Raw genomic sequence first — 27,088 nt, 5'->3', positions numbered from 1 at the left:
CTGCAGCTCTGAATTATTCAGCAGCTGCAGGAGGCTGCACGTGAGCCGGATCAGGACGTGTTGGACCTGACTGCAGCTGCTGCTCCTCCAACACCACAAATCAACACAAAAAATCTAATCAGACACATTTGTTTGCTTGTTGGTGAGAAAAAAATTCAGGTCTGCAAGAGATCCTGCAAGACTGTAGGGGATCCAATAGACCTGCAGGAGATTGTGTCAGCAGAACTTTAGGTGACCTTACAGGTCTACAGGACTGTCTGAGGTCCTGTGGGTCTTCAGGACTGTGAAGGATCTTGCAGGTCTGTAAGGGATCCTTTGGATCTGCAGGACTTTTGGGATCTTGTGGGTCTGTAGGACTGAGATATATCTTGTGGGTCTACAGGACTGTAGGATATAATGTGGGTCTACAAGACCATAGGGGATCTTGTGGGTTTACAGGACAGTAGGGGATCCAAAGGGTCTAAGATCCCCTAAAACCTCTAGACTCTACACAAACCCACTGAGAGCTACTCAGATCAGTTGGCTCTACCAGCTGGTCCTAGATCAGAACAGGACCGGACTGTTAAACCCAGGTCAGTGGGTTTCTGTAGAGCGCTGCTGATGTGTCATGTGATGTTTGTGGTCCTCAGAAGAAGAGCTGAAGTTTCCTGGTTGAACATATTTCTGTGTCCACTTCAAGGACAATTGTTCATCAGAGACTTCTCTGGTCTCTTGGTCTCCATGTTGGTCTACATCTGCAGCAGACACACTGAACACTGACCCAGATTACACACACACAGGCCCCGCCCTCACACCCTTATTTGCATATGAAATGAGGGCGATGATGAGTGAGACAGTAAAATCTTTGTTTGTAAGAGTAAAGCTCGCTCCACCACTCTCTCTCTAATTCAGACCCTGTGTGTTTGTTTATTGTTTGTTGGTGTGACGGCCTCCCAGTTCTGGTGATGTGGTTCAGGTCTGTGTGGGGGCTGTTCTGGATTGTTTCTGCGTCCACGGTGCTGTTCAGTGATCTAAATGGAAGCTGACCTTCTCATACTGAATGGGTGGGGCACGCCATGGTGCCCGTCTCCATGGTAACGGGTGCCCTTCAGCTACAGCAGCAGGTTCAGTCAGACGGGAGAGAGGTCTGCCAGAGCAGATGGAGGAGAATTAGGATTAAAGCAAGTGTTTAAAGGGGGTGGGGCTTAACTTCACACTGTCTGTGTGTGTGTGTGTGTGTGTGTGTGTTTGCTTCGATGGTGTGTTGTTGGCGTGTTGACAGGACCAGTGAGAGGATCAGGTGCTGAGAGCTGAATACAAACCAGATCATTCTCCCCTCCCCCACCTGTCCTCCATCCTTCCCCTGTTGCCCCTCCCCCATGCTCCATCAGTATGTGGAGAGGTAATAACCCCCCCCACCACCCCCCACATACACACACACACACACACTGCCATCTTGTATGTGCATGTGACAAATAAACAACTTGAAACCACCACCCTCATTTATCATTTATTCATTCATTCATGACCAAACACAGACTGAGCAAGTATTCTGTCCCCTCTTATCGCTGTACTTCCTGCCTATCGCTATGGAAACCTTGTGTCTTCCTGCTCGGGCATCTCACTCTGAGGAAAACCGACCCTCTGACCGACAGGTTGGTCAGCTGACTGCGGCATCAACGTGAGCTCAGCCTGCTGTCGCTGGCAGCCAATCACAGCCCTCCTCAGCCTCCACATGCTGCGATTGGCTGCAGTCAGCCGCTGAAGCAGGCAGCTTCAGCAGGTCAGTGAACGTCTCACACAAAGAACACCGTGAACACAACACTTATGAGGACAAGGAGAACATGGCCAACAGCAGGGAGGAGCCTTAAAGGGCCATAACGTCTTTTACTGCCTGAGAGGAACCGGCTGAGCCTTACTTCTGTAGTACTAGTGTTGTAGTACAGTTCTTGACTGTAGTACGAGTACTGTTTGAATCAGTATTTGATCACTAAGGTGTTTCTCTTCTTTCTTCTTGTGATGACATCATCGCGAGTATGCGCACGTGTGGAGCTGCATGTTAATTAAAGTTTTGTGTGTTTGAACAAAAGCTGCTGGCAGCTTGTGAACAGCAGCTGTCTGCAGCTTTCACTGTCTTCTCGTTCATCTGAGCGCTGGCTTTCACAACCCCGTTACCAGGCAATGAGTACCCAGCTGCCATGACTGCTTTGTTCATCAGGAAGTGGAAGGAAAGAGAGGAAAGGAAGGAGGCATAGAGGGAAGTTCTGTCATCTGATGTCCTGATGACCTCTGAACTTGGATTTGTTTTGATTGGTTCTCACCTCTGTTCACATCTGTGGTGGGAGGGGCTGAGTGAATGGGTGGAGTTAAAATGAGGAAGATTAAGAAGCTGACTCTGCAGACTCTGTGAAAGCAGAACATGCAGAACTTCAGGTTCAGTTGATGAAACGGAGACAGATTAGAGTTGTTTCCTGCAAAGAAATCTGGAAACGACCTGAAATTATTTTTAGTTTCTACGAACATTACTCAAAAATATTCCTGCTGTTTTTTTCTGGTGTGTGTGTGTGTGTGGTGTGTTCGTGTTCAATAACACTGATGTTTGAACACAGCTGAAGTCTCATCATGTGGTCATAAATATTAAATCTGATTATAGAAACATGTCAGGCACCAGACCAGTCTCTGAACCCTAGTCTGGTCCTCTTAGTCCTTAGGGTCCTAGAATTTATAATGCTGGACTTCAGAGTCCTGGATCTCTCAGTCCTTCTCCTCACACAGTTTTGGTCTGGTTTCAGAGTCTCGGTATTGGTCCTCTCAATCCTGGTCTTTTCAGTCCTGTACCTTTCAGTCCAGCACCTCATTGTTCTGGACCTTTCAGTCATGCTCTTCAGACAGTCTTGGTCTGGTTTCAGAGTCATGGTCCTCTCGGTGTTGGTCTTAGGGTCCTGGAGCTCAGGGTCCTGGACTTTTCAGAATATTGGACCTCTCGAACCTGGGCTTCACTGTCCCGGACCTCAAAATCTTGATCTGGTTTCAGGGTCAAGTTTGGGTCTTCAGACTGTAGCAGTGCTGCAGACTAACATCTTGACTCTGGTCTCACCTCTGACTGGACTGCTGGAGAACCAAAACCTGATTCTTATGAATCTGGTTCTCATGAACCTGGTTCTGCTTCTTGCTCAGGTTCTGCAATAGATGTCGAGGTTCTGGTCATTAATCCAGTTGTAGTTTAAAAAAGATGTGCCATCTGCATGTGTGTGTGTGTGTGTTTATAGCACTTCCTTCTTTCTACAGAAGTGAGAGCAGACGCTTCCTGTTTGTCTGTTTCCATGACGACCATCTGTATCTCATATGATAAGTATTGATCAGCTGTGATCAGGATGGCAGCTGTCTGATCAGCTGTACTCTGATTAGCTGAGTCTTCCTCGCTGTCTCTGTTATGTAACAAAGCATCACAGGTGCATTGTGGGACATGAGGAGGTGACAGCAGTCGATTAGGAAAAATCTGAGCTGGTTTAATCCCCGTCACCATGGTAACTAACAGCTCTCTCTCGCTCTCTCTCTCTCTCTCTCTCTCTCTCTCTCTCTCTCTCTCTCTCTCTCTCTCACACACACACACACACACCCACAGATGTTATTGATTTTGCTCAGGCCCCGCCCTGTTGTATGATGTCACACACTGAAGGAATTTGATTGGTTGTCTAGAAGGAGAGGGGGTTACATAACAGGTCTGATAAATCAGTGAAGTGGAGGAGGAAAGGAGGGGAGGTGGAGAAGAGATGAAAAATCAAGGACAAAGGAAAGAAAGGTTGAGGGAAGGAATAAAAGAAATAGGAAAAAGGACGAAAGGAAGGAAGAAAATAGGAAAATGAAGTAGAAATGAAGGAGGAAAATATGGAGAGTACAGAGTGGACAGAAGGATGGAAAGATCATCAAAAAGAAGGGCAAAGAGATGGAGAAAAGAGGGATGAAGGACAGGAGCAAGAAATGGAAGTATGGATAAAAAAATGATTGCTAAGATAAAGGATGGATGTAAAGGAAAAGGGGACGACAGGGGGACAAAGGAATAAGGGGGTGGGGGGGTCTGGCAAAATAATCTGGGGCACTGAGGACCACGTGGTCATCACCATGACAACTGTCTCCCTGCAGGTCAGAGATGGAAGGCTGTGATTGGCTGAGTTTACCTTAATAAACACACAGGTGTGATACTTACTGCACGACAGGAGGAGCCGGTCAGGCTGGGTCCTCACAGTACTGGTTCTGAACTGGTCCTGTACAGAAGGAACTTGGTTGATTCTGTTCATTAAATCAGCTAGTCTCTGGCTCTCTCTGGTGGACAAACCCAGAAACAGCAGGTGGCTTAAATTAAATAATAATGATGAGTATTATTAATTTAATTTTATATCAGACACCTCTGATAAGAACTCCATCCAAACAAAGTCAATGTCTGCATTTTTTTCTGACACATGAGCGATGATGTCCCAGAGACAAAGTTAAAGGCCTTCAGCCTTTTCTTACACTGCAAGCACCAGGTGATGTTACCTGTCACTGAGTAGTCAGAGGTGTTCGGGATGAAGGGTGACGGCATCACTCTGGTGAGGATGTAATCACCAAACTGGTACCACTGATGGTGTAATTCTAATATTTATCGTGTACAGCAGGAAGGTTGCTGGTTTTTCTGCAGGGAGTTTACACGTTCTCTCCATGGGTCTCTCCATGTTTCCATGTGTGGGTTCTGTCATTTTTCTCCAGCTTTTGCCGACAGTCCATAACCACGAGGATGTTAACTGGTAGTCCTGAACTGACCTGAGGAGTAAGTCTGTGATGTTCCCCCTCCACCTGCAACCCCCTGAGCCTGAGCTGGATTAAGAGGAAAATGGTGGACGGATGGCTGGATGGTTTGTAAATGGATGGATGGATGAATAGATGGTTGTGTAGTCCGTTGTGCGTGTTGGACTGTAATCAGTGTATCTTCCAGCACTGATTGAGTAATTGATTGACTCAGACATAATTGATGAGGATTTGGATCAGCTGATCGAGTTTCTGTTCTGTCTGAAGTGAACACATGAACCACAGTGTGAAAGCCTTTTATTAAATTTACCATCAGCACATCTGTGTGTGTGTGTGTGTGTGTGTGTGTGTGTGTGTGGGGGGGGGGGGGGGGGGGGGGGGGGGGGGTGGTTGATGGAGGATGAGGTCCCAGTCTGTCCACATTCAGACTCTGAGAGAAACCAAAGATCCAATAAAAGGAATAAACAGAACTTGAATTTCAACATTTTATTGAGCTGTTTTTCATTAAGTCATTTTTGCTTCTGTTGAAGCACCTTTTAAAACTTGTTTTCATAACATTAGAAACCAAAAGAAACTTGAATTTTATTGTAGCAGAACTCCTTGTCAGAAGTTAGAACCTGTTGATGGTCCATAAAAACCCATTGGTGGTCCACTAGAACCTTTTGGTGTTCAATTAGAGCCTGTCGGTGGTCCATTAGCGCCACTTGGTGGTCTACTAGAACCCCTTGGTGGTCCATTAGAACCTATCTGTGGTCCATTAGAGCCTGTTGGTGGGCCATTAGAACCAGTCGGTGGGCGATTAGAAGCTGGCGGTGGTCCATTAGAACCTGTTAATGGTCCATTTGAACCAGTCGGTGGTCTACTAGAACCCACTGGTGGTCCATTTGAACCTGTCAGTGGTACATTAGAGCCTGTTGGTGGTCCATTAGGGTCTGTCTGTGGTCCAATAGAACCTGACAGTGGTTGTTTTTTCTGCCAGAAGATGGGCTGACCTCGTCACACCTCATCCTGCAGCTGGGGGAGGTTCCTGGTCTGTGACCAAGGTTTAGTTCAGATGCTAGCTGGTCTTTAGTTCAGATGCTAGCTGGTCACCGGGACCTGCTGGGATGGTACCTCCTGCTCTGCAGCAGCCGTTGGGATGTTGATGTTCGGATCGTCGTCCACCTGGTAACACTTTCCCAGGTTCTTTATGATGTTAAAGTTGGATCGGGCCGTTTCTGCCAGACTGTTCTCCAGAATCCAACCCTCTGATTCCGACTCGGGATCTCCCAGACGGAGAACGTTCTCCATGGCTGTCTGCAGGTACCGCACTCCAGTCAGAACTAAGAGCTGGCAGGAATATGAATATTGATTAGTATTTATTATTTATATAAGCACTTTCTGAAACCCAAATGAAGCTACTTGACAGCCGGTGCTTTCTCAGATTCAGTATTGGGTTTATTGGATCTGATTAGCTGAGTATTAATTCTGAATACCTCAAAGAGCCAGATGAGGAGCACGGTGAGGCCGATAGACTGCATGATGCCAGTGTAGTGGTCCAGTAGAGCCTGTCGGCAGCCTCTCCTCCACAGGTTCAGCTGCCGGTCCTGCTCATCGTAGTTGAAGTGGGCCGAGGGGTTGCTGAGCTGCTGCTGGATGCAGGGCCGAGGGGAGAGGGTGCTGCAGCAGCTGAAGGGAACGCCGTCCATCAGGTACTTCCCCTCCACGTTACTCCTCAGACGGCTACAGGGAGGAGCAGATAACAGTACGAAAACTAGCACCTCTGCAGAACCATTAACAGTTCAGCAGAACTTTCTTTGAGTTTGAAACCTCTTTGTCTCCTCTGACAGTTATCTTTTAAAGAGGTTCTCGCCTGATATTTTCTATGCTGCATGCTAAGTGTCCACATACTTTCAATTTTAAAGTTTTATAATTGAGGAGGTAATAAAAATAAACTAATCTGCTTCCTTATCAGATCCTAAGACATGACAGATCACAATGTGTCATTATTTGCTGAACAGAAACTAAAAGTCAGAATTCCTGTGATGATTCAGCAGCTTGTAGAAGCTCCTTTAGCAGCAATAAGTTGAAGTAATGATTTTCTGGATGACCTTATCCGTGTTTGACATGGTGGTTAACATTTTTGGTCCACTCTTCTTTCCAACATTGCTTTAGTTCATTGAGGTTTGCAGCTCGCTGAAGATCCCACCACAGCTTCAACCAGGTTGATGTCTGGACTTTGTTTGGCCATGTCAGCACCTTTGTTCCTTTCTTCTTCAGCCATTCTGTTGTCGATCTACTGCTGTATGTGGGATCATTGTCCTGTTGCATGAGACAGTTTCAGCCAAGCTTTAGCTGTCAGACAGATGGACTCACATCTGACTTTAGAGCCTTGTTTCCACCAACAGGTGCAGTTCGGGACGGGACTGTTAGGGTTTGTAAACTGTAATTTCATTGCATTCCCACAGCCAACCATAACCTTACCTGAAAGGCAGAGTATCAGCTGGATAGTGATTGATGCCTTGTAATAGCAGAGCAATGGCTTCCTTAAAGTATAACCTAAACAGACTCAGAAACAACGGGGGAGAATGGCAGTCATCCAACAATTCTTTCTTCTTGGTGGTGTTTCATAACGCCATTTTAAATGAAGATTTAATCAGCACAGTGTGTCAAACTCCATCTTTTTGGGTCAGGTTGGTTAGATTGGTACTCCAATGGAAGAGTCCCAACAAAGTAGGACGGGTCGGGTCGGATATTAAGGTACCCTTCCCAGTTTTCACATGTGGAAATGCAAAAAAATGCGTCCCGTCCCGTCCGGCACCCTTTGGTAGAAACGAGGCTTAGAATACGTTGTTATTCAGAGGAGTTCATGGTCCACTCAGTGACTGCAAGGTGTCCAGATAGCTGCAGAACAAGCCCAGATCATCATCCTTTCACCACCGTGCTGACAGTCAGATATCTCCATTTCTGGTCTACCTTGTGGTTTGTTTAGATGCAGCTTTGCAAACATGAGCTATGCTGACATGTTCTTTTTAGAGAGAAGAGGCTTTCTCCTGGAGCCCTTCCAAACCAGCCATTCTTGTTCAGTCTTTTTCCACTTGTCCTGAACTTTAACATTTAGCATGCTAACTGAAGTCTGGAGAATCTGAGATGTAGCTCTTGGGTTCTTACATGTTCTCTGTGCATTGCACAGTCTGACTTTGGATTGAACTTATTAGGACATCCACTACTGGGAGGACTGGCAGCTCTTTTCAAGGTTTTCCACTTATATAAGAATAATCTTTCTTTCTGTAGAGTTAGTTTGGAAATCACCTTATAACCTTTCACCTGACTTCTCCCAGCAACTCCTGGCTGCTACTGACCCTCTACCTCCTGTGAAGGCTGTAAGGGTGGACACAGTTTTTCACACTGATGCTGACTTTTAGTTTCTGTTCAATAAATACTGACACAGTGTGAACTGTCGTGTTGTTTACCTGAGGCTGTAGTTACTGAATTTCAACACCTCGTGAGGACCAGATTTATGTGTCTCCTTAGAACTTAGGTTAGAGTTTCTTTTTTATAAAATGGTATATAACTGACCCTCAGTGTGTGTTTGTATAAATGTGAAGTCTGAGCTAAACCCTGCTGGTTAATCCTTAATCTCAGTATCTTCCAGGTTCACCTGCTGTGGCCTCAATCTGAAAATGTTTACTGTCTGTGAAATGTCTTTGCTAACGCTTCCTCCTTGTGCACGCTTCCAGAGATGATTAAAGTACAGAATCTGCATTAAAAATAGTTACTATGCACTAGAATCTTCCTGTACTTGCTTGAATTTGTTTACTTGTTGTAAAATGTTTGCTGATTTTATGAACAAAGTACCAAAGCCACCGTTGTTGATCAAGAGGATTCATTATAATTTAGTGGAAAGTTTGTTTTAAGTTACTCAGACATTAAATCTTGTCATAGAATCTGCTTAAAAACTGTAAAGTCGACCTACAATACATTTAGTCTCTGAGCTATTGCATCACTTTATGGTGAAAACTTTGCTTAAAACCTTGTCGTCTACAATCTGATACTTGTATTGTGCCCCCTGGTGGACACCTTTAGCACTGCTATAGTTCTATACACACCCACACACACACCCTCAAACACACACACACACACATATATATATATATATATATATATATATATATATATATATATATATATATATATATATATATGTATATGTATATATATGTATGTATATATATAGTATCTTTTATTTTTTGTTTATTTAAATTTCATTGAAGGGCCAAATGAATTCTTCAGATATTAAAAAAAAAAAAAAAATAGAATTTTTATGCCCATATTTTTGGGTCAGATATTTTGCCTATCATTAGTACTGATCTTCTGAATCTGATGGAATCTGCTGCCATCAGGCAGGACTGACTGGGATCAACAACCTTCAGAAGCTCTGGCTCCACTTACTCTACGACAGCACTACTGGTCATGTCCAGGTAGCGGCTGCTGATCCACTGGATCTGGAACCAGTCCTGATAGCCGGTATTCCCACAGCACTCGAACTGGATCTGTAGCAGGTCCAAAGTTCTCTTCAGGTAGCAGCGTCCTGGCGTGTCTGTGTCCTTATAATAGAGCATGGTGTTCCTCAAGCCCAAGTGCAGAGACTCCTCCAGCTGGCTGCGGACGCTGTAGCACATGAGCGCCCCCACCAGGACGCAGGCGGTGAAGAAGAAGGTGCAGATGACGTAGGGCATCATCACCAGCTTCCAGCGTAGGAACTTATTTGTGTCGGTGCAGTCCAGGCAGATCTGACCACCGAGGAAGTTGATGCCACAGGCGGCGAGGCCCGTGGTGATCAGCATGTACGGCACATAGTGAATCCCTTGCTCTGACATCACTTCCTGCCACTTTTGAATCTCCACTTTGAGGAACAAGCCCAGGCCAAAGAGGATAGCTCCTGTCACCACAGAGATCCAATTGAGCAGCCAAAGGACCTCGGCCAACTTTTCCCTCTCTATCTTGGTGAAGATTACTTTACCCACTGCCATACTGGCCTGGTTTAAGACTGTCTCACGTCCAGGAAGTGGCAGACATGGTCAATAACTTAGGGTGCAGTACCACTCACGACCACTAAATGCTGCACCACAAACACTTTAAACATGGCGACTTGTCCCCGAACAGAAAGTGTGAATTTCGGCCATGATCAGCTTGATTCATATAAACAAATCCATCAATCTGTATGCCATCCTACATCCTTCACCCTCAGATCCTGGAGAAGACACGTTCTCATATCAGGTCCACATGGCTGCAACCAACACAGAGGTCCTGCTTTGAAGTAGGAGGAAGCTGCGAAGCCTGTTGTCTTCAGGGTGTCATAAGCAGCTTAATGAGGTATTTTAGATGCTCCACAACTTTAAAGACGCAAGCAACATGAGAGCGCTGCAGAGAAGAAAGAAGGTCAGAGTTTTATCAAACTGCTGCTGATTTTCTGAAAGCTCATCATCTCAGATAGATAAACTGAGTCACTATAGCACGTCCAGGATATGAATCAGATCAACATTTCCTATAATTCTCCTCAGAATAAATATACAACAGGTTACTTGTCATGTTCCTCTGAGGATTCACGCACCTTCACATCAAACAGGAACTGAGCATCACACCGCCCCCTCCAGCACCTTCTACTCCCTGAAGATCCACCGGAATTCTGCTTTCATCCGTCAGACCGCCGCTCTGTTTGCTCTGACCTCTGTCATCCTCCAGCAGGATGAGCTCTGCCACAGTTTCAGCCATGAAGCAAACACTGCAGTCTGAAACACCTGCTAACTTCCCATCCTGCACCTGTAATCTCCTTACAGATAATCAGCCTTGTTGTAAGCTGTGAAATCTCCAAACACCAGCTGTAACGTCAGCAGAAAGCTACGCTGAGTTCAACTCATTTTACCGCACATCCGGAAAGTATTCACTATGCTTCACTTTTTCCACATTTTGTTATGTTATAGCCTTATTCCAAAATGGAATAAATTAATTTTTGTACTCAAAATTCTACACACAATGCCCCACAATGAAACTGTGAAAATGGTTTTTAAGAGAGTTTTGCAAATTTTTTAAAAATGAATCACTAAGAAATCACATGTACATAAGTATTTACAGTCTTTGCCATGAAGCTCAAACGTGAGCTCAGGTGTATCCTGTTTCAATTGATCATCCTTGAGATGTTCCTACAGCCTAACTGGAGTCCACCTGTGGTAAAGTCAGTTGATTGGACATGATTTGGAAAGGCACACACTTGACAGTACATGGTAGAGCACAAACCAAGCATGAAGTCAAAGGAATTGTATGTAGACCTCCGAGACAGGATTGTCTCAAGGCACAAATCTGGGGAAGGGTACATAAAAATATCTGCTGCCTTGAAGCCCATTGAATCCCAATGAGCGCAATGGCCTCCATCATCCATAAATGCAAGAAGTTCGGAACCACCAGGACTTTTCCTAGAGCTGGACGGCTGCCTATACTGAGCGATCAGGGGAGAGGGGCTCTAGTTAGGGAGGCGACCAAGAACCCGATGGTCACTCTGTCCTCTGTGGAGAGAGAAGAACCTTCCAGAAGGACAACCATCTGTGCAGCAATCCATAATCAGGCCTGTATGGTAGAGTGGCCAGAAGGAAGTTATTCCTTAATAAAAAGCACATGGCAGCCCACCTGGAGTTTGCCTGAATCCACCTGAAAGACTCTCTGGTCAAATTTCTCTGGTCTGAGGAGACAAAGATAGAACTCTTTGGCGTGAATGCCAGGCGTCATGTTTGGAGGAAACCAGGCACCATCAACAGGCCAATACCATCCCTGCAGTGAAGCATGGTGGTGGCAGCATTATGCTGTGGGGATGTTTTTCCAGCAGCAGGAGCTGGGAGACTACTCAGGATAGAGGGAAAGATGAATGCAGCAATGCACAGAGACATCCTGGATGAAAACCGGTTCCAGAGCATTCTTGATCTCAGAATGGAGCAACGATTCATCTATCAGCAGGACAACGACCCAAAGCACACAGCCAGGATGTAAAAGGACAACTCTGTGAATGTCCTTGAGGGGCCCAGCCAGAGCCCAGACTTAAATCTGATTGAACATCTCTGGAGAGATCTGAAAATGACTGTGCACCGATGCTTCCCATCCAACCTGCAAAGAGGAGAAGTGTGCCAAGCTAGTGGCATCATATTCAAAAAGACTGGAGGCTGTAATTGCTGCCAGAAGTGCATCATCACATGAAATATCAGATATGATGTGGAACGTTGTGTCATATGTCACTTGGTCTCTTTGATCCACTGGATGGTCTGTTTGCTTTCCCACTGTCAGCACACCAGACCAGGGTTGACTTGCAAGCGAACCGAGGCCCTGATTTTCAAACAGACCAGAGTCCGAATGAGTGTTTACATTGGTCCATACACACCGAACTGACCTGGGTTAACTTTAAGCGCCCTACATGGATTTTCTGGGTTTGTTTCATGTGATCAACACAACATACCGTCAGCTGTGAAGGTGTAAAAAGTTTATAAATGTGAAACAAGAAATAAGACAAAAACCTAAAACCTGAGTGTAAGAATTCTCTCCTGAGAGTCATTTTTAACCTCTTTTGCAGTAATGAAAAGAACAAGTTTCTTTGGGAGTTTTTTTACGATCTCAGTACATCCAACCTCTGGGATTTTTGTCCGTTCTTCAGCTTGAGTTTGGCTCTGATGATGTTCAGAAGTCTTTAAATCTTGCCGAAGACTCTCGATTGGACTGAGTTCTGGGTTTGGACTCAACCATTCCAACACATTTAAATTTTTTCCTTAGACCACTTGTGTGTTCCTTCAGCTGTATGTTGAGGGTTTTTGTCCTGCTGGAAGGTGAACCACCGGTTGCTGAAAAATATCCCACAGCATGATGCTGCCACCACCATGCTTCACTGTGTAGTGGACGGGGTTATTCCATGCTCTGATAATGAACTTAAAGCTTAAACTTAAAGTTCTGATTGACATTTAGCATGTTTGATTTTGATCTATAACCAACTCTAACCTGCACATCTGCAGAACTTTGGTCTTCATGATCCTGCTTTTTTTTATTGTTATGCAATGAGTTCATCCAAAAGTTAACATGTTGTATATTTTGAATGTTGAAGCAATCACAAGACTGATGCCACACATATTTATTATTTATTTCACCAGTTTTCACTTTATTATCAAAGATGTACACAAGTAATTTCAGAACACCTCTGTCAAAAACCCAGACATTTACAGAGGGCAAAATAATAATAAGAATCCAACAAATGAGTAAATGAGTGGATTAAAACAAAAAAAGTTTAAAGTTTTGTCTGAACAGACTTGGATGCTTATTTGTAGAACACAACTTACAGAATGAACCTGAATTATTTTCTGCTGCAGGTTGAACCGCTGAGATTTTCTTCCTCAAAGTCCAACTCATATGAGCCCAAATACATGAGGGCATTTTGTTTCAGGATTAACTTTGATTGGACGAAACACAGTGATGAGCTGGTGTCTGAGGAGTGGCCAGCAACATGTGGAACATGATAATCAGCAGTAAAACAAAACCAGTCTGGAAAGCTGTGCAGAAACCTCAAAGTGCTGCCAGGTACACGGATATTAATGGTTGATTTAACCTAATATTTAAAGAAAAAACGTATTTTAGTAGCTGAAAAAGACCATTCACAACTCAGACCATGTTGTTTTCTCTGATAAAGCATGTTTAAATATAAAACTTCTCCCTTCAGAAAGTTTCCCCGCAACGCACAAAGTTAAATCTTCCAATCAGCAAAACAAATTATCTCTTAAATGTTATGATTTTTTTTTCTTTCCTTTTCTTTTTTCAGTCTATAGCAGTGCTGTAATGGACTGTTACCAGACCTTTAAGGTAAGTTCAAACTGGACCCAGTCTTGCATCACAATTACATCAATAAAAGAAAAAAAGTTAGCAAACAGACACTGATAAGCCTGGTTTCATAAGACATGCAAGTGGACAAGTTTTCCAATCAAAATGACTTCATGTATTATTTGTTCAAACCCCTAAATATAATAATAATAAACAACATCCTCCAAACCTCCTCGGCTACAGGCCGCAGGAGGGAAATACGACTCATACAGATATTTCTAAATCAAAAATTTCCTTCAACAAACCGCAAAGTCGTCAGAATGAGAAGCACCATCAACACTGTCTCGACACCTTGATCACACAACAGTCAGTCATTAATGATCCGTACCTGAAACTAGATGTCATCACCAGGCCGTTGGCATTCCCACTGCACCAACTCAGAGTAGATGCCTCCAAAATAGCCGATTTGTGAGCATCTACAATTATGCCGTATAAAACTAGAAATTACAAAGTGATTGTAAAAATGTGCACCATGAAAACAGCTGCTAGTTTTGGTGAACATGATATTAAATTTCACAAACAACCACCCCTTAACAACGTAATTAATCAATAACAACTCAGTACTATTTACACTAGAAACTTGGTGGATAAAAAACATATTAGAGAGAAATTTAATAAAATCTTTAAATCTGGAATCTTGGGTCCTCTGCAAAGTAGAGTTCTCCTCTCAGAAAAATGAGGTCACATCGTTATTTCTGGCAAAAAAAACTTGACACACAATAACAGCGCCACTCTTTACTGCAACATGTTTGTTACTTCCTGGTTGGTTTCAACCAGCAAATCACCTGGTTAGGGCAAAATTTACACAACGTGGCCTCCCTGCAATGGGCCCAAAGCCGAAGCTGAGAGCAACCGTACATGCAGGTTTTTTTTAAACACAATTTTCTCGTGATAACGGGACAATTTTCTCTCGTTATGACGGATTATTCAAATGCAGAGTTGCCAGAAGGCTGGAGCTGCTCCTGGTCCATCACAGAGCCACCACAGAGAGACAAACCTTCAACCAGACTCGCAGTCCCTCCTAATGAGAAAGCTCAGTCTTTGGACTGCGGGAGGAAGCGGGGAGAGAACCCATGCATACACGGGGAGAACATACCAACTCCACACAGGTTCCCTCCAGAAACCTACTGGTTGTTTATATATGAGAATTATAAAACATTTAAGTATGTGCATTAAAAAATATATATTGGATTTTACTGAGTGTGTTTGTGGTCTACTGAGAATCACAGACCTCCAAGCACTCCTTCATGTTTGGATGCAGCAGTTTGGCACTGAAGCATCTGCAGGGCTGTCAGTGTCGAGAAAACAAACTGTTTTCTCAAGATAAAGAGATATATTATCCCTTTATCGTGAGAAAACAGTCCTCATTATCTCCAGATAACAAGAAAATTAGCTTGTTATTTTGAGATAACGATTAAAAAAGAAAAGAGCCGATAAAGGCCGCTTTCAGCTTCCATACACATGGTTAAAGGGATTAATTTACAATAAATACGAAGGTTTAAACTCTGCTTTCTGATTTCTTGTTTCTGTTTGTCTCAGACTCTGGAAATATTGTCAGCTTTTAGACGTCTGTCTTCAAACGTTCTTCAGCTATGAGAAGAATTATTAAAAGAAGTTTTAGATCTTGATGGATTAAATGCACATTAACATAAAACAGCACTGATCCTCGTTATTTCTGATTTGCACATTCTTTCATAACAAGAAACATCAAATAACATCACAAACAAAAAAATCACATTTGAAAACAGCACCCAATGATTCGAATTCATCCATCTGATTAGACCTGATATAAGTAACTGATCCCTCCACACCATGTGACTCAACACACAAAAAAAAGCATCAAAACAAAGCAAATCGAGACGCAGCTACAGTACAATCACAAGAAAATGGTTTAAACTGCTGCTTGACTTGGTTACCTTCAGTATTCTTATTAAAACAGCGGTGGTAGTTTGACCATCAGCTGGTGGAGATGCTACGGCTCACACAGAGAGACCGAAGCCCCATATGACCAGTACCCAAACCCAAACCCAAAGGCAGGGAAGACAGGGCCAGTGAATGTGGTGGAGAAGGTGTGAAGGTGTGTCAGAGTGTCGGCGGCGACTCTGTAGAAGGACACGGTCCCAGCAGGACAGTCCACGTACACCGCCACCCTTCTGGACTCAGGATGTGGGTATGGGAAAGGGACCACCTTTTCCCTCTTATTGTGCCAGAAGGTGTAATTATTTTCAGTGCAGATGAGACTCCAGCACTGATCGTTCCAGCCGAGCCTGCAGTCTGCACTGCTTCCCTTCCTGCTGATTCTTTTGTAGCTCACCGCTATGACAACACATCCCTCCCTCTCCACCTCCCAGTAACTACGCCCAGTCACACCGTTTTTACACAGCACCTGCCAGCAGCAGTGGTCGAAGCGATCTGGATGATCTGGATATGGCTGCTCTTCTCTCACCACGGTCAACTTCTTGCCATCATCAGACAGTTTCAGGTTTCTGTGAGCTGTGTTCAGGTCTATTTCAAGCTGACAGGCATCTGAAAGACACAAGCAGCAAGTTATCATCTGTCATCACTGATGGCTTTGTTTTCGTTTCAAGTTATTGGAAGCAGTTAGCAAAACAGCAACAAATATTTGGCCCAGATTTGGCCTTGACTAACGGCTTTGACGAAATATGATTGTAGCTGCCAAAACTCGGCCACATCATCACCACACGTGGCCCACGAAGAAATTATCATAAGAAAGGCTTCCCGTATGAAGTCCCTTTCATGCTCCCTTACGGGCGTGAATTGTGACGTCCGTTTCAAAAAGCTAAGTTTATACTCCCTCCTCATACTTCCATGCATCCTTTGCATTGCCACGGTTGTTAAGACCACTCTTCACTAGTGGGCAGTGCTAAGTTCAGAGTTCACTCCCATGAGCCGATGCCAGTTTCAGACAGTGTTTTGCTTCTCTAATTTGTGTCTTTCGCTGGTTGCATATAAGTTATTCTGCTCAACACTGTCCCCCCGACTTACGGTGGTATTGCTCCGCCTTCTGCATCAGGCAACGGATAGCTAAGCTCCCTGAAAACGAACCAAATGATGTGCGTAACCAATGCAGAAGACGGACGATACTGTCCGTCCATCTGCGTAGCCATCTTCTGCGTCCAGCATACATGGCCCTTAGGGCCACTTCTGGCCCACAAGATAATTGGCGTAATCAATGTCAAGGCCAACAACTGACATCTGGACCACATGTGGCCCACACAACACTTGCCAGTGCTGTAACTCAGCCATAAGTAGCCCAGATTTGGCCCAAACATGTTATCTGGGAATAAACTCAAAGTAGTAACAGTAGTAGTCTGTTCCTCTTTATACAAACTGGATTCTGCCTAAATACATGAAAGTTGCTTACACTTCTTCAGACCATCTTGTAGCCGCTCTTCTCCACAATTGTCCACTCTGCAGGAACAAAACCGATTTCAACTTTCGAATAGTTTTCAGAATGAAGGAGGCAGAAAACATTTGTTGTCATTTTCGGCTCATACATGAGAGTTTCCAGTCGGCACTGGCGATCCTTCACTCCACCTGACAGCATCCTCTTTCCTGAGTCTCCAGGATGGTTGTAGCTCAGGTCCAGCTCTTTCAGATGCGAGGGGTTCGCCATCAGAGCTGAGGCCAGAGAGGAACAACCCTCTTCTGTTACCTGGCAGCCTGACAGCCTAACAACACAGACACCATTAAAACCAATTTGACTTCATATTTCAAAGCTGAAATATTTTGTGACAAAAGAATTTAATGACAAAAATTTTTTTATCCGAATAATAGATTTTAATTTTTTGTGGGCTGAGAGTGAAATGGTTCCACATGCTACCTTTCACACTGGAGACACCACCCTCATTACTAACCTGAGAGTTTCCAGGGTGCAGTTTCGATTCTCCAGGCCAGCAGATAAAAGCTGCACTCCTGCATCCTGAAAGTCGTTGTTGCTGACATCCAGCTCTTTGAGATTGGAGGACTGGGCACTGATAACTGATGCCAGACTGTCACAGCTTCTCCATGACAACTTACAGCTAGAAAGCCTGGAAATGAAGATCAGTGACATACAAAGTATATTGAGAACTTTGTTGGACATTAAATTTAATATCAAGAAGCAAGAAGATGTCAAATCCTCATTAATGTCAGATGAGAAACTGGATCCTTTATGAGAACCTGTGTTAATTTGAGTAGGTTTTTGTCTCCATGACTGTACCCATTAGTTGGAAAGACAGAATTATTTGATGGACTTTCTGTGCAAGCTGCTGAGGGACCTCCCTGAACTGGACTGCTGGACTGCCAGATGTCCTGGATTTAAAAAGCTTCACCAACTTCCAGCTGACAGGAAGACAAAGTTTCATACCCTGAGAGCACCCACTCAAAATGCTTTCCCTGCAATGGATCATCAGTTTAAGTCAGGAAGCTGAACAAATATGTCTAAAACAGACCGTCCCTTTTAAGCCCTTAGAAAAGATTTGACTGGAAAAGTGAAGTTCTTCTTTCCAAAGGCCCAAAACGGAGCAGAGAGGTTTCAAAGCTGTCAGGATTACTTCGGGTGTCCACAAGGTATAACTTACTTGCCAAGGCATTTGTATATTATTTGGCTCCCTCTGGTCCAGAAAACCACATATTGAGATGGATGGGGGCACCAGTCAAAGTAACGTATAACAATGTTAATATAGCCTTCAAGGATAAAAGTCCTTTTATCAAGAGATGTTTCAGAATAATATCCCAAAAAGGATGCTTTAAAAGTTTAGTCTTTTTGTGATGTTACACCCACCATGAGCAGAACCATCTAGACTTGGCAGGCTGAACCCTGCTATCAGTTTTTAATAAACTGTGGACTCTAAACCTTTTTGTAGATCCAACTCCTTTCACAAACAACTTTTAGAGTTGGAAACAAGACTCATTTAAAACACTGATGTGTCTGTAAGCTGAATAAAGCCATTATACAGGGATGGAGGAACATTTAGCTGACCTGAGAATGTCAAGCGGACAGTTTGGACTCTCCAGCACAGCAGACAGTTTCTTCACTCCTGAATCCTCCAGTTTGTTGTTGCTCAGGTCCAGTTCTGTCATACTGGAGGACTGAGAGCTGAGAATTGAGGACAGAGCTTCAAGACTTCTCTCTGAGAGATTACAAGAACTCAAACTGAAAGAAATGAAAGAAAACAAGGTTAATTTCTAATTTCAATACATTTTATAGATTTGCCTTTTGCAATCATAAATAGCTCCACTTACAGAGCTCTCTTTGCAGTTTTGACCACCGGCAGCAGCTTCAGAAAACCCTCCTCTGAAGCAGAGTATTTCTTCAGGTCAAACGCCTCCAGATCTTTTTCTGATGACAGTAAGATGAAGACCAGAGCTGACCACTGAGCAGGAGACAGCTTCTCTGTGGAGAGACGTCCTGAACGCACGGACTGTTGGATCTCCTCCACCAGAGAACGGTCATTCAGTTCATTCAGACAGTGGAACAGATTGATGCTCCTCTCTGCAGACAGATGACTGTCGAGCCTTTCCTTGATGTATTTGATTGTTTCCTGATTGGACTGTGGGCCAGCTGTCTGTGTCTGCAGGCCTTTTAGGAGAGTCTGACAGGTGGGTGATGACAGCCCCAAAAGGAAGCGGAGGAACAAGTCCAGGTGTCCGTTTGGACTGTATGTGGCCTTGTCCACTGCGGTCTGGTGGAGATTAGATTTACGTCTTGATATTTTGGCCATCCAGGAATTCCCTTGCTGTTCTTCAAGCACATTGTTGTCAGAGTTGACGAAGGTCAGGTGAACATAAAGAGCAGCCAGAAACTCCTGAACACTTGAGTGGATGAAGCAGAACACCTTGTCCTGGTGGGGCCCAGTCTCTTCTTTAAAGATCTCAGTGAACATGCCTGTGATCACTGAGACTGATCTAGCACTGATGTCACAATCTGTCAGATCTGATTTGTAGAAGATCAGGTTTCCTTTCTGCAGCTGCTCAAAAGCCAGTTTTCCCAGAATGAGAATCTTCTCCTTGCATGGTTGATTCCACTGTGGTTCCGAATCAATTCCTCCCTTCAGCTTGGACTGAATCACCAAGTAGTAGATGTAGAGCTCAGTCATGGTCTTGGGCAGCTCTCCGTCTTCTCTGGTTTCCAACATATCCTCCAGAACTGTAGCCGTGATCCAGCAGAAGACGGGGATGTGGCACATGATCTGGAGGCTTTGTGATGTCTTGATGTAAGAAGTGATTTTTCTGACAAGCTTCTCATCTCGATACACCTTCCTGAAGTAGTCTAGTTTCTGAGATTCGTTAAACCCTCTGACCTCTGTTACCGCGTCAACACAGTCAGGAGGGATCTGATTGGCTGCTGCAGGTCGTGTGGTTATCCAGAGGCGAGCAGAGGGAAGAAGATTCCCCCTGATGAGGTTAGTCAGCAGCACATCCAGAGAGGTGGACTGTGTAACATCAGTCAGGGTCTCATTGTTGTGGAAGTCCAGAGGAAGTCGACTCTCATCCAGACCATCAAAGATGAAGACAACCTGGAACTCTTCAAAGCTGCAGATTTCTTTGGTTTCAGTAAAGAAGTGATGAACAAGTTCCACCAAGCTGAACTTCTTCTCTTTCAGCACATTCAGCTCTCTGAAAGTCAGTGGAAATGTGAACTGGATGTCCTGGTTGGCTTTGTCTTCAGCCCAGTCCAGAGTGAACTTCTGTGTTAAGACAGTTTTCCCAATGCCAGCCACTCCCTTCGTCATCACTGTTCTGACTGGTCTATCTCTTCCAGGCGGAAGCTTGAAGACGTCTTGGTATCTGATGGTTTTGTCTGGTCTGACTGGTTTCCTGGATGCTGCTTCAATCTGTTGGACATCGTGTTCCTTACTGATCTCGTTGCTCTTCTCTATCACCAGGTCGAGTTCTGTGTAGGTTTCGTCTTGATCCTTAGATTTTCCTCCTTTTTTTACTTTTTCTGCAGAACACTGGAACTTTTTTATCAGGCTGGATTTGAGAGGTTTCTGGCACTCAGGTGCAGCCTCTAAACAATAAATGACATCAGTGTGTGGATGTTTTAGTAAATGTGATTAATTAAAGAACTTTCAGGTCCTCAGTGGAAAAGGTAATTAGATAAAAATGCTCCTTTAGTTTATATTGCTTGGTCATTTTTAATTGTCATATAAATAAAAATTTGGTATCTTACCTACAACCGCTCCGTTCCTTGGATCTATCAAAATCTTCACAAGATCCGGTCGATCAAGCTTCCTCAAAACCTTTTTGGTCACCTCCAGAGTGTGTTCACAGTAGGTCTGCAGCATCTGATCCACCGTGTCCGTCCTGTCGGCTTTATCGAGCCGACTCCTTGGGATGATTGGGAAGCGACCCAGGACCTCAGGCTTCTGCAGGTACCACTTGAACTCTTTTAATTCGTTGTCTCCCAGGTCCTTCAGTGCTCTCAGGAGCACCTCTTCCCGGGAAGAGGTGACCGTCTTTTTTTGCTGCCAAAGTTTTTGAAAAAGTCTTAAGGAACAATTTCCTGCTTAAAATGAATTATATTTTCTTCTTACACCCATCATTCTTCTCAACAGGTGAAAGGACATTTTAATGTCCAAAATATTGATATCATTGGTTTTTTTTTTTATTGACAATATTTAACAACGACAAACAAAAAAATACCTACTTACACCAAAGAAATGAAGAGAAACATTCCAACAAATAAAAATGAGGAAAACAGGAAAGAGAGGAAAAAGATTAAAAAAAAATAAATAAAATTTACAGTAAAAGTTCATTTGTGCTACCTCAGCATATCTGTATGTGTGGGTGTGTGTGTGTGTAAGTGGGGAGGAGATGCCTCCGTAAGACTGGGTGAGGGAGGATCTATAAGAATTAAACTTTTAAAAATATAAAACTTAAAACTATCATCAGGGAGCAAATAACAATAAAGAAGTGAAAAAAAGACCAACACTACAGTAAGTCATGGTGAACCCAACGGTGGACCACCACAGGACAAAGACCCCCCCATAATAAAAAAGAGAAAAGAAAAAAGAATAAAGGAAATAAAAGGGACATGGATTGTTTTCAACAGTGGTTTCTGGACGTAGCTCCTGTTCTATGTTAGTGTGCATGATTCATCTTTGTCATCATTTTATTGGCTCTCAGTAGCTGTAAGAGCAGCTTTGACTTCCTCAGAAATTTACCAGTCATACAAACCTGTCAGTCATCAAGTCAGGAAATCAAAAGCGCATTCATTAACTTGATGATCCGACTCACGAACAGGTTCTACAGCTTTTCTACAGCATGCCACAGTTTTTCTTCAGAAAATTGCAGCTTCACCAGAAAACCAATAACTCTGCATCACACGGTGACGGTGGGCTGAACCAAGACAGAATTTCCTCAAATAAAGTCACATTACGATGGAACAAAAGACTATGTGGAGGTCAGAGGAACAGGAGGTGTTTTACTACTTCTGAATGCTGTCTTTGCACCATCTGAACAGCTTTTAATGTTTTATAAGCACTTTGCTTGTCTTGTACATGAAATGTGTTAAACACACCTGCCTTCCCTTACAGTTAACTGCAGTTTTACCCTTTAAACTATTTGGTTAAGCTGTGTTAACAAGCTGTGGTTACGGACAGAAAACTTAGCGGCTTTCCTGTTCAACCATTGAAATGCATGTGAGCAGATCGATTTTCACAGCAGCTGCAGGGAGTTTAACTCATTTCTTTATGTGACAGTGAAATTAGACCTGAGTTTATTTAGTAAAACGTTTCCTCGCATGAGACATCTTCTACAGATTGGTCATGATTTGGTTTTGAGTTTGGTTTGTAATATTTAATCCGACGTTTCTGGTTTCAGAACCAACAAAGTGCCTCATTGAGCTGTTGTAAAAGATGTTATAAAGTCTTTTATTGAATCAGCTTTAACATTTTCCTTCATTTCCTGGTTTGAGAGAGTTGGAAGATTATTTATACCACCCTCTGCATAAAGACTTTCAACCGCTTCCCTCCGGCCGGAGATACAGAACCACAAGACATAAAACTAAATAGCTGCAGGTGATCTTATTTATTTATTATGATTTTATTACATGATCATATTTTGTGTAGTGTTTTAATTCTTTTTTTAGTGTTTTTATTTTGGGTTTTTTAATTATTAAAGGTATGTTTTTCTTTTTAAATTTAATTTTAGTGTTTTTTTTATTGATGTTTTAATGAACTGTCATGTTTGGTGTGTGTGTGTGTGTGTGTGTGGATTTTATTACTCGATGTTTTGAAGACCTTTTTTAAGGTCTGTAAACAAAGTTTCCCACGAGGACAATAAAATTACTTAAAATTGAAAACAAATAAGAGTAGTAAAAAGACCTTCTGCTGCATCCTCCAGCAGGGTCTATTCAGGATTCTGCAGTTTTAACAAAAAACCTGGATCTGGTCCAGATCTGAACAGATTCTTCTTCCACCATGAATGATGTAAATCTGAAGTTTGTCACGTGAAGCTCAGCTCGGTAGTTTTAACGTAAGCGTGTTAACGAACATGTCAGAACCACCAGACTCGGAGAAGTTTATGTCCTCAGTCAAAGTTTTAAATAATTAGTCTTACACCTTTACATTTTAGTGGTTTTCATCTTTCATTTCAAATCAGATTAAAATGCAAGTCTAGTCTTTAGATGATGATTAATTACAAACATCCTGCAGGTGAACATGCTCAGGTGTGCTCTGCTTACCTTTCTGCTCATCTTCTTGCAGCTGCAGCAGCGTCTGGATGCTTCTGGCGTCCGTTCACCTGCTTTTAAATGTTCATCATCAGTGAGAAGACGTCACCATGGCAACCAGGGGGCGGGGCGTCAGCAATGTGCTGATAAAACAGACTTAGCTGTGACAATGGGGAGTTTATTTAACTCTCACCAAACTCGGTTGTGGAATTCGAATTTGTAAAAAATGGAACAAAAGAGTTAATGAAGGAAATCTGAAGGACTTGGACCAATGTGACGGTACCGACCCGGAACATCAGCTGGGCCCACATCAGAGTCAAAGATGTTTAAAACAAGAACATTTTCTTATTTCTGATGGAGTATTTTAGGATTTTTACCCATAATGACCACTTAGTGACAGCACATTTTTAAATTATGTGTGGTCTGGGTGTAGGCTTCTTCCTGCTCTCAGTTCTAAAGAACCAGAGCTTTCTTTCTCTGGTAAGTTCTTCGGGTCAGACCTGTTACACACCCTAAAGCTGAAAGACTGGCTTGTGTCTGGTTTTCATTTTTCATTCTGGATCATAAAACAAAATACCAAGTGTGAGACACGCATTAGAACCAGGATGTAAAAACTCACTGTTAATGAGTGCCCTGCTGTATGAAGAATTCCTGACATCTTTCCACCCATCAGGTCTTCCATACTTGGCCATAATGTGCAGCGAAACATCAGTCGTGGCCTTCGTAGACCTGCAGACCACTCAGCTGGCTCTGTCTGCTTCATCCATCCTCCCCAGCACCACCTGAGTCTCCTCTGCAGCTTCACCAGCCAGGGCACCGGTCTTTGGATCACCCAAAGACCGGTGCAGGTTTTAGATGTATCCCTGCTCCAACACACCTGATTCAAATTAAATTATTCAACAGCTTGTTAAGCTCTGCACAATGACTCAATCCCCCAATCCCAAACCGAAAACTTGAGCACTCGCCCTGAGCCCCTGATGACTAAATGACATCACCTGCGTGAGGAGTCGAGGGTGACAGGCCACAAGGGCTCGAAATGCTTTAAATAGGATTGGGACAGCACTTTGAGACCTGCACTGCAAGGAGAGAGACGCCATACACACATATATATATATATATATATACACACATATGGAAAGGGGGCAGAAAGGGCTCAAAAATGTCCGCCATCATCCCTTGATCACTCACACAATTCCAATTGGAATACCACTGAACGCTCGAGCCCCTCGCGGGAGCGCGCCCGTGAGTGCAGGAGTGCTCAAGTGTTCCATTTGGGATTCGACCAATCATCTGAGGCAAACATCTAAACTTGTTTTAGTTTAGGGGCCACGTACAGCACAATCTTATCTGAAGTGGTCCAGAACTGTAAAATAACAGCATATTAACCAATAAAAAGCTAAAACTCCTCATTGTCCCTTTCATAAGTTCATTACCGAGATTTAATGATCCTTTTAGATGACATTGTTTGCAACCTGGATATTCTCTCAGTTTATCATAGACATGTATTTCATCTTACAGATCCCAAAATAATTAATCCCAAGTATCTGGAATAAAAAAATCTAATAATCTACATCCATATGAATTCAGAGACCCTGCAAAATGCGGATGTAATGGTGCCAGAGAAGCAGGTGATAACATCAAAATACAAGAGAAGAGCATCCTGAGGATGCCAAGTCAGCTGATTTTACTTTGAAACGAAAACAACTAAAAATGTGTTTTTATCAGTTTTTGTTTGTTTGTTTTTAATCATTTCAGCTTAATTATTCATCCCAAATCTTAACGTGCAGCTTGTTCTGTTGGCGTAACGGGTCGTTGTTTGGACTCACTGGCATAGTTTCAAATCATTAAATATCTTTAATGTGCTTTTTTTTGTCTTTCCATGTTTTTACTGAAAAAAGTCATCAAAGCTTTGAGCAACTGAACACCTTTTACATGTCAGACAGACAGAATTCAGCAACTGTGTCTGAAACACGAGGCGCTGACGAACCTGCGACTAATGATCTGTATACATACACCAGAAACAAGACAATCTGAACATCTGTTGGTTTTTTTTCTCTCTTTTTTTTTTGGACAAACAAGCAAATAATATCATAAATGGATTGTTTTCTAACCAAGGTTATTCTCATTAATATCTGCTTTAGACCCAGCCAGGGCCACAGCTAGCCATTTGAGGGCCCAGAAAACCTTCCTTGTGGTGCCTAACCCCACAAATGTCAGTGTTTAAACTTTTTATGAACTTATTGAACTGTATCATCTGTGTGATGTCACAGGTATCTGGAACTGAAACGCTAATAAAACCAATGGATAGGAAGTCAGAGACCCCTGCAAAATGCGGATGTAATCGTGCCGGAGAAGCAGGTGATAATATCAAAATACACGAGTAGAGCATTCTGAGGATGCCAAGTCAGCAGATTCTTCGATGGTAGCAACTTCGAAACCAAAACAAGTGAAAAATGATAGTCTATCAGTTTTCTAGTTATTGTTTTTTTAACCATTTAGGCTCAGTTACTCATCCTAAACCTTAATATCATGCAGCTTGTTCTGTCGCCGTGATTCGTTGCTATTGTGTTGTCATTGTTTGATCTGTGTATGTTCTGTGCCACATTCATGATGTCATGTAAGGGCTTAGTTGTTTTGGTTGATGTGTGTTTCAAGAGCAGCATCACATACATCTACAGTAAATCTTTGCTCCCCTTCATCACTAACCATCAACCCTTAACGTCTATGTTGGCAGTGGTAGCCTAGTGGTTACAGAAGTGGGCTTGGGTTTGGAGAACCTAGGGTTCAGGTCCCTGGGCTGACAACTAAGATAAAACACTGTGGGCCCCTGAGCAAGACCCTTAACCCCCAACTGCAGCCCAGGAGCTGCAATCTGGCGGACCACTGCTCTAAGCAACTAGGATGGGTTAAATGCAGAGAAAGAATTTCCTAGCTGGGATTAATAAAAGTAGAATAACTAAAATTTAATTTAATTGATAAAGCATGACACACTTCACCCAGAAAGGGAGAAAACTACAGCTGGTCAAACACATAAAATGTCCTGCTGGAGGCGGTGCACGCAAAATACAAAGAAACAGAAAATAAAGTTGAAATGAGAATTTTTAAAAAAAGATTGAAGGACTTGGATGTATGTTAACTGCATTTTTTAAATTTTATTTATTCCTTTTAATTCCAGACATGAGGTTGTAATTTTTACAGCTTGTTTCAGTGTGTCTAGAAAAGGTTTCAGGTTTCCTTTTTGTACGTTTTCTGGTATGTTTTTTAAATTTACACACCAGCTCTGACATGACCAGAAGAAGTAAAGAGAAAACCTTCCACTTCTAATTTCAGCTGAGGAGCCCATCATGTTAACAGCGGTACTGACCCAGATCAGTGTGTTCCTGCTGCTCAGCACTGACACCTGCTGGCTACTTTCTACAACAACAGGATGCTCCGAGAGGAGAGTTGAAGCTTCAGAAAACTTCAGTTGTGGGGCAAGAGCTAAAACCTCACCAAGACAACATCTGTCCTCTGATTCCACATCTGGCTGAAGACCTGAGAATCTGATCCAGAACCAGATAAATATGTCTGTCAGTAGTAATACATCAATTAGGCATTATTAAGAATAACATATTAGCAACATAACAATAACACAAATGAAACGTATTAATTAAGGCATAATAACCCCTTAACAACACATGGGAGGAAAGTGGAGACTATCAGTGTGTTGTGATGAGTGCCCTGGACACTAATCTTGTGTGTGTGTGTATATATATATATATA

General features: G+C 43.0%; 2 protein-coding genes across 2 annotated transcripts; both read right to left on the bottom strand.

The window, feature by feature from the left end:
- Positions 1-5,833: 5,833 nt before the first annotated feature.
- Positions 5,834-9,776, bottom strand: LOC121633491 (photoreceptor outer segment membrane glycoprotein 2-like). Its single transcript, XM_041975572.1, has 3 exons — positions 9,196-9,776; positions 6,240-6,486; positions 5,834-6,093 (listed from the first exon to the last, which is right to left on the bottom strand). Exons 1-3 carry the CDS (start codon positions 9,774-9,776, stop codon positions 5,845-5,847), a joined length of 1,077 nt encoding a protein of 358 aa, XP_041831506.1. The 3' UTR covers positions 5,834-5,844.
- A 3,136-nt stretch (positions 9,777-12,912) lies between these two features.
- Positions 12,913-23,351, bottom strand: LOC121633436 (NACHT, LRR and PYD domains-containing protein 12-like). Its single transcript, XM_041975467.1, has 8 exons — positions 23,339-23,351; positions 20,825-21,119; positions 18,895-20,662; positions 18,632-18,805; positions 17,526-17,699; positions 17,166-17,339; positions 17,033-17,079; positions 12,913-16,173 (listed from the first exon to the last, which is right to left on the bottom strand). The coding sequence occupies exons 1-8, from the start codon at positions 23,348-23,350 to the stop codon at positions 15,620-15,622; spliced, it is 3,198 nt and encodes a 1,065-aa protein (XP_041831401.1). The 5' UTR covers position 23,351; the 3' UTR covers positions 12,913-15,619.
- Positions 23,352-27,088: the final 3,737 nt, after the last annotated feature.

Source organism: Melanotaenia boesemani, chromosome 22 (genome assembly GCF_017639745.1).
Source record: "Melanotaenia boesemani isolate fMelBoe1 chromosome 22, fMelBoe1.pri, whole genome shotgun sequence".
Classification (NCBI taxonomy): domain Eukaryota; kingdom Metazoa; phylum Chordata; class Actinopteri; order Atheriniformes; family Melanotaeniidae; genus Melanotaenia; species Melanotaenia boesemani.
Note: the sequence above shows the minus strand (reverse complement) of the source record. Positions and strands in the feature narration are given on the sequence as shown.

Coding starts and splice junctions, on each gene's coding strand:
- LOC121633491 (XM_041975572.1), bottom strand. CDS start 9,776: ATGGCAGTGGGTAAAGTAATCTTCACCAAGATAGAGAGGGAAAAGTTG. Junction 6,487..9,195: donor ACCAGTAGTGCTGTCGTAGA/GTAAGTGGAGCC, acceptor TCCTCCCTGTAG/CCGTCTGAGGAGTAACGTGG. Junction 6,094..6,239: donor TCCTCATCTGGCTCTTTGAG/GTATTCAGAATT, acceptor TATTCCTGCCAG/CTCTTAGTTCTGACTGGAGT.
- LOC121633436 (XM_041975467.1), bottom strand. Junction 20,663..20,824: donor AAGGAACGGAGCGGTTGTAG/GTAAGATACCAA, acceptor TTTATTGTTTAG/AGGCTGCACCTGAGTGCCAG. Junction 16,174..17,032: donor ACAAGATGGTCTGAAGAAGT/GTAAGCAACTTT, acceptor TGTGTCTTTCAG/ATGCCTGTCAGCTTGAAATA.